At 43.1% G+C, this 15,908-nt stretch overlaps 1 protein-coding gene across 1 annotated transcript in view; it reads left to right on the plus strand.

Annotated features, from left to right (window-relative positions):
• The window catches only part of NFATC4 (nuclear factor of activated T cells 4), a 46,390-nt gene that overhangs the window by 12,145 nt on the left and 18,337 nt on the right, over nt 1–15,908 (plus strand). The window contains exons 2-3 of the mRNA XM_026687671.2: nt 6,681–7,668; nt 13,942–14,104. Of these exons, the coding sequence (XP_026543456.1) occupies nt 6,681–7,668; nt 13,942–14,104 (1,151 nt within the window). The remainder of the gene's footprint in view (nt 1–6,680; nt 7,669–13,941; nt 14,105–15,908) is intronic.

The raw sequence follows: 15,908 nt of genomic DNA on the forward strand, positions 1-15,908 counted from the left end.
AATAATTATTCCACACACCCTGATTAAGTAAGTAACTCTTATTTCGTTCATCACAGTGGTATAATGTTGTAGTTAGAGTACATTATTCATACCACTGGGGGGTTATTTAAAAAAAAAGATTTTAACAGTTCAGGCAGTATAAGATATAACAGAATGTATAACAGAATAGCAGAAGGGACCTTGGGGGTCTTCTAGTCCAACCCCCTGCTCAGGTAGGAAAACCCTATTCCATTCCAGACAAACGGTTGTCCAATCTCTTCTTAAAAACTTCAAGTGCTGGAACATCCACAACTTCTGGAGGCAAGGATTTCCACTGATGACAGGTAGTCTTCAACCTATCCCCACAATTGAGCCCAAAATTCATGTTGCTAAGTGAGAAATTTGTTAAGTGAGTTTTGTCCCATTTTATGACTTTTCTTGCCCCGTTTGTTAAATGCATCATTGCAATTGTTAAATTAGTACCCTGTTTGTTCAGTGAATCTGGTTTCTCCACAGACTTTGCTTGTCAGAAGGTTGCAAAAGGGAATCATATGACTCCTCAACCATCATAAATGTGAGTCAGTTGTCAAGCATCCAAATGTAAATCAGGGATCCTGCAATGCTGATAAGAGAAATGCTGTAAGTGAGAAAAATGGTCATCACTGTTTTTCAGTGGCATTGTAACTTTGAATGGTCACTAAATGAACTGTTGTAAGTTCGAGGACTATCTGTAATTGTTCTAACCCATCATAATATTGGTATAGCTTGAGTGGTTGTCTGATATATACATATATGGATCTTTGGTTATTCGGGTTTTCTCCCACATAGAATTGGAAGTATCTAGGCGACGTTTCGATGAAGTCTCATTCATCATCTTCAGGCTTGTGTCTTCAGCTTTGTGCTTCTTGGAGTAATGTGAGCTTGCAGCTGTTTTTTCTTTTAACTGCCAGTGGGAGTGCGACTTGACTGGGTGGGGGCCTGGCTGTGATCTGATTGGTTGGGGGGTTGGCTCACAGATCACAGCCAGGCCCCCAACCAATGAGAACACACCCCCACCCAATATATATATATATATAAAATCAGTGAGAATATCAATGAAAATATATCTCTGCTGAACAAAACTCTGTATTGGCAATTGGAAGGGCATCCGGCCATTAAAACACTCTGCTAGCTCCATTCAGTTGCCCAGGCTCAACCCCGCAAGGGATTATGGGGTCGTTAAATGAAGATGATGATGATAATGTGTGTGTGTGTGTGTGTGTGTGTGTGTATGTGTGTATGCTGGAAAGCCACAAATGGTTGTAATGTATCTTTGTTCATATTAGTCTGCTGCTCGACATATGACCACAATTAAGGCCAGAATTTCCATTGCTAGCCAAGGCAGCTATTAAGTGAGTCATGCCAGATTTAATCACTTTTTTTGCCATGATTTTTAAAGCAAATCTTCCTACTTGTTAAGTGAATCATGCAGTTGTTAAGCAAATCCGCTGCTCCCATTGTTGAAGGTCACAAAAGAGGATCACGGGAATCTGGGATGTTGCAACCATTGTAAATACGAGTAGGGGTGGGCTTCAAAAATTTAACAAAGGGTTCTCTGCCTGGTTGCTGGGTGGCCATGGCTATTGTGGCGTGGCCTAGTCGGCCTCTTGCACCACGGCGGGGTGGTGGTGGGTTTGCCCTTCCCGGGCTCCGGAGGCTCTCTGGAAGCTGGAAATTGGCCCATTTCTGGCCTTCCTGAACTTCCAGGAGGCCCATTTTTGCCCTCCCCGAACCTCTGAGCTACACTTACCTGCATTCAAAATGGGCTGTGTGAGGATTCCTGGGAGGGGAGGGGACGAGGTGAGTGGGGCCAGCCAGGAGTGGGATTTGGGGGCTCTCCAAACGGCACAGAATCTTAGCTAGAGGCTCTCCCAAACCCCTGTGAACCCACAGCAGCCCACCCCTGAATACGAGTCATTGGCCAACCACCCAAATTTTGACCTTGGGGATGCTGCTATGGTCATAGGTGTGAGGACTGGTTGTATTTTTATTTTCACCACTATTGCAACTTTGCAACTGTCACTAAACAAATGATTGTAAGTTGAGAACTGCCTGTATTTGGCTTACCAAAAGAACTGTTGGATCCTAGAAACGGGGCCTTTTTGGTAATGGATCCTTGCTTGTAAAAATATCCTCTTCTTTGCTGGCCTTCAGGGAAAGTCTAGGTCCTGATGTAATATTTGTTGGTTTTTCCAGATATGGTGCCTGGAATTGCTCCTACTCGCTTGCTCGCTTGCCTGCATTGATTCAAAACAAAGAAAGCCAGTTTTCCTTCTTTTTTTTTTTTGCCTTCATCAGGCAAAGCTGTAGGCACCTTTCCCTCTTTTTGAAGGCAGCAAGGGGAAGGGGGAAATGTCTTTTAAAACAAATGCTACAGTGGGGGGTGGGTCGCCAGGGCAGGCACAGGAAATGGTGTTGTGTAGAAAGCCAAGGACAACTCAACTCAATGCTGGAGGGAGGGAAGCAGGCTGGAGGGAGGCAGGATTGGGTTAAATCATGCCTTGAGTCTCCAGAGCTTAGCCCTAGCTAGCAAGAGCAGATGAAATCAAGGGAAGGAGGAAAACTTTAAATTGGAAGCAGATTTTTGCGAAGGAGGGAGGCTAAGCTGCAGGACATGGAGGAAGAGAGAGAAAGAGGGGAAATTGAACAAATCAGTGTTCCTCCCTTCCTCCCTTTTTTTCTTCCCCCTTCTTATGTTAATCCAAATGTTTGTTTCTTCTAGGAAAGTCAATCCCTTTCTCTATTGTGGGTGGTTTTTCTAACCAACTGTTTATACCCAAGTCAGAGGCTCGACGTGGGCTCTTGGCGTAAGGAGAAGGCCACGAGCTGAAATCTGGGTGACTAATCTCCAAACGAGGCAGCTCGGTTTCCCGTCCTTCTCTTTGGACTTTTGGCTCTGGAATTGAGTTGAGGCTGGGATTGCATAGTTGACATTTCATGTGGCTAGCCTGTGGGTTTGTTTATTTACTAGTTAGATTGGTAGCTTCTCCGGGAGCTTCTCTGTGTTTGTTATTATAAATCTCACAACCACCCTGTAAGGTGGGCTTGGACTGAGATTGAAAGAGAGAAAGAGAGAGTGACAGAGAGAAAGAGAGGCAGAAAGAAAGAAAGAAGGAGAGAGAGAGACAGAGAGAAAGAGAAACAGAGAGAGATGCAGAAAGAAAGGAGAGAGAGAAAGAGAGAAACAGAAAGAGAGAGAGAGACAGAGAGAGAGAGAGACAGAGAGAAAGTGGGAGATAGAAAAAGATAGATAGATAGAGAGAGAGAGAGAGAGAGACAGAAAGAGAGACAGAGAAAGAGAGAGGGAATGAGGAGAGAGAGAGAAAGAGACACAGAGAGACAGAAAGAAAGGAGAGAGAGAGTGTGAGGAGAAAGACAGAGAGAGAGAGAGAGGAGAGAGAGAGGGGGGAGAGAAAAAGAGGGGGGGGGACCCAAAGTCATCTAGTGGACTTCAGTCATTATGGATGGACTTGGACCAACACACCTTAATCGCTACACCACAATTACATTCTATGCAACTTTGCTTATACAGGTGGTCCTTGACTTACAACAACAATTGAGCCCAAAATTGCTGTTCTTAAGAGAGGCAGTTGTTAAGTGAATTTTGCCCTATTTTATGACCCTTCTTGCCACAGCTGTTAAGTGAATCCCTGCAGCTGTTAACTTAATCACACATTTGTTAAGTGAATATGGCTTCCCCATTGACTTTGCTTGCTAGAAGGTCGCAAAAGGGAATCATGTGACCCCAGAACCCTGCAACCATTGTAGATATGAGTCAGTTACCAAGCATCTCAGTTTTGATCAGGTGACTATGGGGGAAGTGGCAACTGTCGTAAATGTGAAAAGCGGTCCTAAGTCACTTTTTTTAGGGCCTTTGTAACTTCGGACGGTCCCTAAATGAACGGTTGTAAGTTGAGGACTACCCATAGTTATTCATTAATCATAGCCTGTGCTTTAACGGTCTGCTTTCGGTAAACCTACACCTCTTTCACAACTACCACAGAAGCGGTTGTGTTGATTTTTACAGACTGGAGGACTAGAAACTTGAGCTTTCAAAAACAAGTACGTCAGTGGTGGGATTCAAATATTTTTTACTACTGGTTCTGTGGGCGTGGCTTGGTGGACGTGGTAAGGGAAGGTTACTGCAAAATCTCCATTCCCTCCCCACCCCACTAACCTGCTTTCCAGCTCTGTTTTCCTATGCAGGGCAACCAAAGAAGACCCAGCGAATCAGCTGGGACTTGGGAGGCAGAGAATAGATGGGGGTGGGGCCAGTCAGAGGTGGTATTTGCCGGTTCTCCGAACTACTCAAAATTTCCACTACTGGTTCTCCAGAATTGGACAGAACCTGCTGAATTACCATCTCTGAAGTGGGTCTTCTTTCAAAAAGCTGTGTTAGTTGTATTCAATTCTGAGGAATCATTTGTGGTTTCTCTATTTTCCTGTGGCCGAGCCTTCACCACTATCCCATATGTTTCTCTGTAGGCCTACTTGGTAGTAGCAATGACTAATGCAGAAATGTACACAGTATATCGATGAGCAAGATATAATATTGTTCCACTAATATTGTTCCATTTCTCACTATTTGAATGAGTGATATCCAATGATGTAATTGTATGTCCATTAAGGAGTCTACTTCAAAGACCCAGGGAAGGAACTCCAGCAGTTTTCTGGAGGCCTGGCCCATCATTTGTACAAGGTAGTCCTTGACTCACAAGTTCATTTAGTGATGGTTTGAAGTTATAGTAGTACTGAAAAAAGGGGCTTAGGATGACCACTTTTCCATACTTACAACCATTGCACTATTCATGTAATCAATCAATCATGTAATCATGTAAACTATTCATGTAATCAATCAATTCCATTTATTATAGTCATAGACCAGAGACCAGGACAAATAATAACACCCAGTAAATATATAATTAAAAATTATAATATGAAATAATAAATAATAATTAAAATCTGTGATAAAATTCAGTTGGTCATGTAATGAAAATTCAGTCCCTTGAGAACTGACTCTCATTTATGACAGTTGCAGTGTCCTGGGTTCATATGATTCCCTTTTACGACCTTCTGACAAGCAAAGTCAATGGGGGAAACCTTAACAGCCATGTTACTAATTTAACAACTGCGGTGATTCACTTAACAACTGTGGCATGAAAGGTCGTAAAATGGGACAAAACTCACTTAACCAATGTCTCACTCAGCAACAGAAATTTTGGGCTCAATTGTGGTTGTAAATCGAGGATTACCTGTAATCTGGACCAGGAAGAGAAAAACAATTGGCAATACAAATATATAAATAATTGGTGGAATTTATTGCTACAAGATATAAATGAACCCGATTGTGCAGACTTTTTGGGTTTAAATAAGAGAAATGTTCATCTAATGCAGTGTTTGTCAACCTTGGGAACTTGAAGATGTGTGGACTTCAACTCCCAGAATTCCCAATCATCACCTTTTAACGACCCAATAATCACTTGCGGGGTGGAGTCTGGGCAACCGAATGGAGCTAGCAGAATGTTTAATGGCCAGATGCCCTACCTGTCGCCAATGCAGAGATTTGTTCAGCAGATATATTCTCATTGTGCCCAGAGAGATAAATATCTGCCTCTATCTAGGATTGAACTCACAGTCTCCTGATCGTTGAGACGAGAGCTCCACCTCTAGGCCACTGCACCACTCTCTCCCAAAATTACCCATCTAGCTGGGAAATTTTTGGAGTTGAAGTCCATATACCTTCAAATTCCCAAAGGTGACCTAAATTCTAGGGATCTCGTCTCCAGGCACTAAAGAGCTAAGGCACTAAAAAACTAAGAGTAGAACCATCATATACCTCAGTGATACAGGTAGCGCTCAACTTATAACCATTCATTTAGTGACCATTCAAAGTTACAATAGCACTGAAAAAAGTGACTTATGTCCGTTTTCCACTGATTCATATTTATGACACTTGCAGTGTCTTAGGGTCATGTGATTCTCCTTTTGCGACTTTCTGACAAGCAAAGTCAGATTCATTTAATAACTAGGTTACTAATTTAACAGCAGCAGTGATTCATTTAACCACTGTGGCAAGAAAGGCCCTAAAATGAGATAAAACTCACTTAACAACCATCTCGCTTAGCAACAGAAGTTTTAGGCTTCATTGTGGTCCTATGTTGAGGAATACTTGTCTGTCTTTAATGCTCAAATACAGGTGGGAGCTAGAAGTCAGCGATAATCATTTCCAGATTGCCTTTCTTAACCGTCACCCTACCTCTCATCTTCACCCTACCACTCACCCTCACCCTACCCCTCACTCTAATGCTAATCCTACCCCTTACCCTACCTCTCACCTTCATCCTACCCCTCACCCTACCCCTCATTCTAATGCTAACGCTACCCCTCACTCTAATGCTAACCCTACCCCTCACCCTACCTCTCAGCCTCAGCCTCACCCTAACCGTTACCCTACCTCTCTCCTTCACCCTACCCCTCACCCTCACCCTACCCCTCATTCTAATGCTAACCCTACCCCTCACCTTCATCCTACCCCACACCCTACTCCTCATTCTAATGCTAACTCTACCCCCACCCTACCCCTCACCCTACCCCTAACTAGCCAACTCTGACTTAATCCAACAGAGGAACTCTTAATTCACACTTTCTGTCTTTTTTTACAGAGCTGGAAGCAGACACTCTCCCTAGCTATTGTCCACTTACTCTTGGAGACCCTCCACCTTATGCCTCCCCTCTGGGCATCCCATGTCCTCTGCACCTTGGAGGGGGTCGTGCTGGCATGCACTCTCCTCCACCCCGTCCTGCCAACTTGGATGGCGACACCTTCGAGAGTCAGCCGGCCCGGCAGGTGCGGCTGGGAGGTTCCCGGGTGCTTGAATGCCCCAGCATCCAGATTACCACCATCTCTCCAAGTCAACGGATGGATGAAGATGAGTGGGATTCTTCTCCTCGGGACTATCTCTTGCTGGAGGCTTTTGGGGGTTACCGGGAAGCAGTTCCTTCTTCCGGATTCTTCACCCCAAGTCCCGCTAGCAGTGGAAGTGTCTCCCCATGGAGTTTTTTCTCGGACGATGAAGCCCCTGCTGGAGATGACGTGGAACACGAGCTAAATGAGGCTGCAGCTCGTTTTGCCCTTAGTTCGCCCTTGGGCTCGCCCCGAGCATCTCCCAAGCCATGGTCGTCTGCTGAAGAATCCTGGCCGTCTTATAGTACCGGCTACTCCCCAAGTCGGGGAACAGAAGATACGTGGATGCTTCTTGGACCTCGGCCGTCGTCCCCTTGCGGCAAAAGGCGCTACTCCAGCTCAGAGACCCATTCTTCTGTATCTCCCTGCCTCTCCCGGAGGGGTAGTCTTGGTGAAGAGGCTCCAGGGGACACCTTGGAATCGAGCAACGACGTGATCCCATTTAACTGCCCTGCTGCCCAGCTGGTAGAAAGCATCCCTCAAAAAGCTCGCAAGACCTCAACCGAGCAGACGGTGGCCCTGACCCGGAAGGAGGAAGGGAGCTGCAATGGAGAAGATGTGGGTGGTGGCCCCATGGGTACGGGGGGACTTGGGATGGCCCGCAAAGAAGGGATGGATTATCTGGCTGTGCCATCCCCCTTGTCCTGGTCCAAGGCTCGTCTCGGAGGCCACAGTCCTCTCTTCAGGTATGTGAAGTTCATGCGAGATAGTAGAAGTTCCATTTCTTGTCAAGACCTGCAAACTTTGGGAGGTCACCAAAGTTTGTTGAAAAGGCATTTTTAGGGAGCTGTCAGGCTGATGCTACAAAATAATGCATGATAGGGGAATAACACATCATTGGATCTATAACTCCATTAGCCAAGACTGATTGCCCTTCATTAATCAAATACAGATAGTCCTTGACTTGTTACTGATAGTCCTTGACTTTAATGACCAAAGTTACAATGGCACTGAAAAAAAGTGACACGGCTTGCTTTTCACACTTATGACCTTTGCAATATCCCCATGTTCATGTGATCAAAAATTTGGACCCTTGGCAACAGGCTCACATTTATGATGATTGTATGTGATTTTTGCGATCTTCTGACAAGCAAGGTCATTCGGAAATCCAGAAATCCACTTAACAATCGTGCTACTCGTTTTAACGACTGCAGTGATTTACTTAACAATCGTGGCGGGAAAGTTCGTAAAACTCATTTTAATAACTGTCTCACTTAGCAACAGAATTTTTGGGCTCAATTGTGATCATAAATCGAGGACTACCTGCAATCAAATAGTATTGTTGTTGGGCCTCGCCATGACTTAATGACATGATTTACCCCCTTAGTTCCAGGTATTGTTTCCTTGCATTTAAAGCAGAGTTGCACACTCCTTTCAGAGAAGATCTGCTAAATTCATCTTGCAGCTGCTGGCTTATCATATGCTTGGATAGAGGAGCCCACACAGCTATGGCGTGCCACCGACATGGGCAAACCCTAGCAATTTAAGTTATTTTTATTGGGCACGACTGTGAAGTAGTGGAAGAAGAAGCTGATTTCTTGGGAAGCAAATAAGCCATGATTAGCTGACAATTCTTTGCATTCAGGTCTCCCCAAAGGGCAAACCCTATTTGGCTCTCCCTGAATTCCATAGATTTGCAGATCGACCTGTGCTTGGTTACAGCAGTAGCTTTCAAGGCAGCCATGGTCAGGACCATTACTTCCTTCTGTCTCCCCCTTACCCCCAAATCCTTTAAAAATAAAAAGGACTTCTTTTGGTAAACATTTGGCCACCCCTGTTTTATAGAGACTGACTTTGCAAGGAGAAAGTTTTCTGCAAAGTTTGCAAGTAGAAAGTTCTCTGCAAAGTTTGCAAGGAGAAAGTTTTCTGCAAAGTTTGCAAGGAGAAAGTTCTCTGCAAAGGTTGCAAGGAGGATGTTCTCTGCCTTTCTTCCTTATCCATAGAAAGTTACAGCCTCTTCAATTAGACCGCACAGGTCTGTACCCTGGTTTCTTTCTGTATTATTTATGTTCTCGATTACAGATAATCCCCAACGCACAAAAGTTCATTTAATGACCATTTGATGTTACAACAGCACTGAAAAAAAGTGATGTGTGATGTGAAGAGGTGCTCTCTGATCTTGTTTGTTTTCTTGCAGACATTTCATTATCCAAACTCGGTAACTAGTTGCCTTGCTAGCTCTGATGATGTTACCAAACTAGGTAACATCATCAGTGCTAGCTAGGTAACTGATGATGTTACCTAGTTTGGGTAATGAAACATCTGCAAGAAAACAAGCAAGCTCAGAGAGTACCAAGGACCCCCTCAGGTCAACCCTGAGCTACAAATATTCTCCTTTATTAGTGACTTATGATTTTTCATGCTTATGACCGTTGCAGCATCCCCATGATCAAAATTCAGAAGCTTCGCAACTGATTGATATTTATGACAGTTGCAATATCTCGGAGGGTCATGCAATCACTTGACAAGCAAAGTCAATGGGGGAGCCAGATTCATTTAGCAACCATTCTAAGTGGGAAGAAAGGTCGTAAAATAGGGCAAAACTCACTTAACAGATGTCTCGCTTAGCAACATAGATTTTGGGTTCAACGTTGATTGTAAATCAAGGACTATCTGTACCCACTCTTCATCATCATGATCAGGTAGTCTAATCTGATATCTGCACCTTCCTTTTAAAAAATCCTTTATCATCCCTACCAGTGGTGGTATTCTACCGGTTCGGCCCAGTTCTGTTGAGCCGCTAGCGCCGATGAGCAGCGGAGACCGAACTGTTGTTTGGCCCACCCAGGCTCCCATACTAACATTTATTCCCTGCTTTTGAAGCGCCATTGCTTTGCACAGCACAGCAGATTGCTGCGTGGCAGCTGCTGAAGCAACAGGGAGAGTGCAGGATTGTAGGAGGCGAGTTGGAAAGCCTCTGTGCCTAAGCAAAGTGTGTGTTTGTGATGTGTGTATGCACAAAGTGTGTGTGTGTGTGCAAAGCGTGCCCACCAAGCCACGCCCATTGAACCGGTGGTAAAAAAAATTGAAATGCACCACTGATCCCTATCCTACCAAGTAACTAGTTTGGCGTGGGTCTTTTGTCCAAAAGCTTTTGCTCGATTGCAGCTGTAATTTCCTTCCTGTAATTTTAATTTCTTTGGTCCAGGGCATAATGGGGGTAATGGGGTGCCTGGGATCCCCATTTTTTTAGCTACCTTCAAACCAGCTGGGCTGATTTTGCCGCTTGTGGCTCCGTCAGCTTTCTGGTCTGACTGCCAGTGGGTCTGTTGTATAAAACAACCTGTCAAGCCACCCCAGGCAGAAAGGCTGATGTCTCCCATTACACATCCCAGATCCCAGCTCCAGGGCTGCTGAGATGGGTTGCTGGCATAAACAGACTGTGGTTCGTTCCCTGTTAAGGTAAGCAGTTGGATCGGAAGAATTTTGCCTGCGTGGTAGATCAGACTCCTTCCTTTAATGCATGCCGCCAGTCCCTTTTATAATTCCACAGTTCAGAGTCAGCTTAATTCTATATTATACCCCATTGTGTATTTTGCATGAGTGTGTGTGTGTGTTGTAAAGAAGCACTGATTAGAAATTTTACAGTCCTTTTTGAAATGTTATCTGCAGCATTTCTAATGAGTGCTTTCCCAGAGGTGAGATAGAGTGAATATATAAAATGAAGGAATTTAATTTATTTACTGAGAATGGACCTATTGGGAGGAATATGACCTGCGACCTCTACTAACCAGTCAATCAGAATCAGAATAGAGCTGGAAGGGACTTCGGAGGTCTTTAGTCCAGCCCCCCATTCAAGCCAGAGATCCTATATCATTTCAGACAAGTGACTGTCCAGTCTCTTTTTAAAAACCTCCAGTGATGAAGCACCCACAACTTCTGAAGGCAAGCTGTTTCACTGGTTGATTGTTCTCACTGTTAGGAAGTTTCTCCTAAATTCCAGGTTGCTTCTCTCCTTGGTTAGTTTCCTGTCCTGCCTTTAGATGCTTTGGAAAATAAATTGATCCCTTATTCTTTGTGGCAGCCTCTCAAATACTAGAATACTGCTATCATGTCCCCTCTAGTCCTTCTTTTCTCTAGACTAGCCAAACCCAAATCCTGCAACTGTTCTTCCTATGTTTTAGTCTCCAGGCCTTTAATCATCTTACTTATTCTTCTTTGCACTTTTTCCAAAGTCTCAACATCTTTTTTGTAAAGCGGTGGACGCAGTATTCCAGGTGTGACCTAACTAAGGCTTTATAAAGCGATACTAATCCTTCACGTGATTTTGATGCTATGCTTCTGTTTATACAAGCAAGGATTGTATTAGCTTTTTTGGCTGCTGCTGCACACTGTTGGCTCATGTTTAAGTGATCATCCACTAAGATTTCAAGGTCCCTCTCACAGTTACTGTTTTACTTGTACCTCTGGTTTTTTTTCCTGCCCAGGTGTAAAACCTTGCTTTTCATCAATCATTTGAATTCCCTTGAGAATAATGTTGACAATTTAGCTGAGTTTTGCTGAACTCAAGATGCTTTTCTTTAGAAAGCCTGATGCTTTGAAAGGAATGAGGGAACCTTTGTAGAAATAAGGGGAAAATATCATTTGCTGGTTTCATTGGCTATAAAGGTCACTTTTTTCCTGAAATTGGTAGTCTTTGACTTATGACCATTTGGAGTCACAGTGGTTTCAGAAAGGGCTCTTTACAACCCATACAGCACTTCCAGTGGTCATAAAATGTCATATGACCACATTTCGAGCACTTCACAGCTGGCTCATATTTACAACTGGTTGCAATGTCCTGAGGTCACCTGACCACAATTTGCACGATTTTTAGTGAGTTGGAAAGAATGGGTTTGAACCTATGATCACAAGATTCATTTATTTAACAACACTATAAAAAAAATGGCTGTAAAATTGTGTCTGGTGACTTGGGTGTCTCAACCGCCATGACATATGACAAAAAATTCCAGACCCGGTTATGTGTTATAAGTTGATGACTTCTACAGCTTCATCTCATTCTTACACAAATTTGCTATTTTTTAATAATAGTGCACACAGCAAGCCGATGCTGTTCTACGTGCAGTTTCCTTTAAGTCTGGTACTTAACATGCAGTTTTTAAAACTGCGTTGCAAAAAAGAGAAATATGAAAAACAAATGAAAATTGCATCCATGCAGTGTGTTCAGAAACTGCAAATGGAGACAGTGACGTAACTATTATTAAAACACATACCAAACAAATGTCATTTTCGCCTCCATGGAAGGGTTTTACCCTTGATCCAGTTTCTTTTGAGAACTCTGAACTTTTACATTTTAATTTTGAATTGTAGTGAAGGAAAATCTGCTAGCACTGTTGTTATTATTACTTGAAAAAGACAACATTGTGAGGTCCCTTTTTATTAAGTTGATGAACTAAGCATTTTGAGGTCCCATCTTAAAATGGATACCATAAAACCAAAAACCAACACAGAGTAAGTTATCTGAAATGATCACAGAGATTAGAAGAACTACTGTTAAGTTTAGAAATCTAATAATATCAATATTTTCCACATGAGAAAAAAAAATGGTGTGGAGCAAGTTCATAAAATTAGGTATAATATTTAGCAGCCCAAAGAGAACTGAAATGACACCATGAAATTGATCTAGAAAAAGAGCCCAGAATTGCCTTTACAAAATAGAAAACTGTAAAATAAATATACAGAATTCGGTATGGCATTCTATGATGGTGAAGGCTTTGCACAATTGAATAACTTGCTGAGCTACAATAAAGCCTCCATAGTTTGAGGCAGTATATCCTCAGAATGCAAGGTTGTAAGGCCAGGAGTAAATTCAAATAATCTTTGACTTACAACCACAATTGAGCCCAAAATGTCTCAGTGGCTAACTGAGTTTTGCTACAGTTGTTAAATGAATCACTATAGTTATTATATGCCAGTGACATGGTTGTTAAGTGAATCTGGCTTCCCCTTTGACTTTTCTTATCAGAAGGTAATAAAATATGATTACATGACTCCAGGACACTGCAACAGTCACAAATGTGAGTCAGTTGTCAAGCATCTGAATTCTGATCACGTGACCATGGGGATGCTGCAACGGTCATAAGTGTGAAAAATGGTCATTGGTCACTTTTTTCAGTGCCACAGTAACTTCAAACGGTCACTAAACATATGGTTGCATGTTGAGGATTACCTGTATTTGTTGTCTCTGAATAAAAGATCAATAAACTTTAGTTTTAATGAGCAAAGCAATTCTTGCACTGAAAATCTGACATAAGGGAAGTTGGAATATGATTTCTACTGAGTTGAAAATACATCTCCAGCTGAAATGGGAGGGCAATAGTTTAAACAGCAATAGCAATTAGATTTATATACAGTGCTTTGCAGCCCTCTCTAAGAGATTTACAGAGTCAGCCTATTGTCCTAACAATCTGGGTCCTCAATTTACTGACCTCGCAAAGATGGAAGGCTGAGTCAACCTTGATCCTGGTGAGATTTGAAGTGCCAAATTGCAGGCAGCCAGCAGTCAGTAGAAGTAGCCTGCAGTACTGCACTCTAACCACTGCACCACCACAGCTCTTGCAATAGGAATTCTTCCTGTATTACCTAGGAAGGAGATGTTCTGAAATCAAAAGTTTGAACCCTAGAGGTGAGGAGAAGTTTAAAGACTTGGAGTAGCAGGAGGGAATATGTTATTTTACTGGTGTGTGGCTTGGATTTTGAACTGAGCCCTAATTGTGTGGTAAAACCCATAGTTTATGCCAAAAGGCAACAGGGTTCAATTCTCAATAGCTATACAAGTGACCAAGTTTTGGAAAAAACTGTGTTCTTATCTCCTGGATCAGAGATGGCAGCCTTTTGATTTTCTGAATCTGCCCTACCTCACCATCCCATTGACCTGAAAACCATCTGTTCCATCTTGTAGAGACAGTCTATCAAGGTCAACTTCAAATGTCTTTCTGCTTTTCTTCATTTCTCAACAGAACTTCTGCTCTTCCACCTTTGGACTGGCCTCTCCCTAGTCAGTATGACCAGTATGAACTGAAGATCGAAGTGCAGCCTCGAACCCATCACCGAGCCCACTATGAGACAGAGGGCAGCAGGGGTGCCGTGAAAGCCACTCCAGGAGGACATCCTGTGGTAAAGGTAATAGAGAGATGAGATGATAGGCATAATTTCTCAATGTTGCTACCATGGCAACCTTTTTATCATAATCAGCAGTACACTAAAGAGCCAGTTTGGTTTAGTGTTTAAGGCACCAGGTTAGAAAGCTGCAGACCGTGAGTTCTAGTCAGTGGTAAGATTCAAACTTTTTTACTACCAGTTCTGTGGGCATGGTTTGGGGGGCATGGCATGGCTTGGGCATGACTTGGTGGGCATGGTGTGGCTTGGGCATGGCTTTGTGGGTGTGGCAGGGGAAGGTTACTGCAAAATCCCCATTCCCTCCCCACTCCACTGCTTTCCAGCTCCATTCTTCTGTGTAGGGCAACAAAAGAAGACCTAGCCAATCAGCTGGGACTCAGGAGGCAGAGAATAGATGGGGCGGAGCCAGTCAGAGATGTATTTTCCACTTCTCCGAACTACTCAAAATTTCCGCTACCGGTTCTCCAGAACTGGTCAGAACCTGCTGAATGCCACCTCTAGTTCTAGTCCCATCTTATCCATGAAAGCCAACTTCTGACTTTGGGCCAGTCTCTTTCTCTCAGCCCAATTCACCTCACAGGGTTGTTGTTCTGGGGAAAATAGGAGGAGGAAGGCGTATTGGACATGTTCACCACTTTGAGTTACTTGAAGAAACAATAGAGGCGGGATATAAATTAATAAAATAAATTGCCCCTCATCAGGACTCATAAAGGTAAAGGTTCCCCTCGCACATACGTGCTAGTCATTTCCGGCTCTAGGGGGTGGTGCTCATCTCCATTACAAAGCCGAAGAGCCAGGGCTGTCCGAAAACATCTCTGTGGTAATGTGGCTGGCATGACTAAATGCTGAAGGTGCACAGAACGCTGTTACCTTCCCACCAAAGGAAGGTACTATTTTTCTACTTGCATTTTTTACATGCTTTCGAACTGCTAAGTTGGCAGAAGCTGGGACAAGTAACGCAAGCTCACCCTGTTATGCAGCGCTAGGGATTCGAACCGTTGAACTGCCGATCTTTCTGATTGACAAGCTCAGCATCTTAGCCACTGAGCCATGCATCCCTTATCAGGGCTCCTACTAAGCCACAATTAAGATAACTATAATTGAGTTCATTTGCATGACAGTTTCCAAGTTTAGTTGAGTTTGGACAACGTGCTAAGCCAAAACTCAAGGAATCTCTGTACTAAAAAAGATTCAGTTCAGATCTCCAGATATCTTAGACTTATACAGGTACTTTATCCTGAAAGAAGCTGAATGTATCAGGAGTTATAAGATTTCAAGTCCCATCATTCTTGTTTCCAATATCAAACAATGGCAATTGTAGTCCAACTTCTTAAATAATGCTTTTCACTTGAGATTGTGTGGGACATTCCCACTTTTGAATGATTTTATAACTCCGTGTTCGGCATTGGAATCCATCAGAACTCTAGTATCTCAGGATAAAAGGGAGAAGAATACAATTTTTCATCTGTCTTTTCCCCCTATGTGCTAGCATGGTGTTTCCTAATCTTAGCAACTTTAAGATGTATGGATTTCAACTCCCAGATTTTCCCAGATAGCATACTCACTAGGAGTTTCTGGGAATTGAAATCCACATAGCTTAAAGTTGCCAAAATTGAGAAACACTGTGCCAGCCAGGTTTTCTTTCCGTTGTTGGCAAGAAACTTGGAACAAAAATGTATATTTTTCATTTTTCTTCAGAAATATATTCTCTAACCACATCTTTCTGTATCTGAGACTTAAGGCTAAATTCTAATTCCTAGATATGGGTAATATAGTCAGAGAGGGATATTTTATGTACACAAATGTT

The sequence above is a fragment of the Notechis scutatus genome, chromosome Z (assembly GCF_049901735.1).
Source record: "Notechis scutatus isolate UNSWTSFEM ecotype Mainland chromosome Z, rNotScu1.2, whole genome shotgun sequence".
Classification (NCBI taxonomy): Eukaryota; Metazoa; Chordata; class Lepidosauria; order Squamata; family Elapidae; genus Notechis; species Notechis scutatus.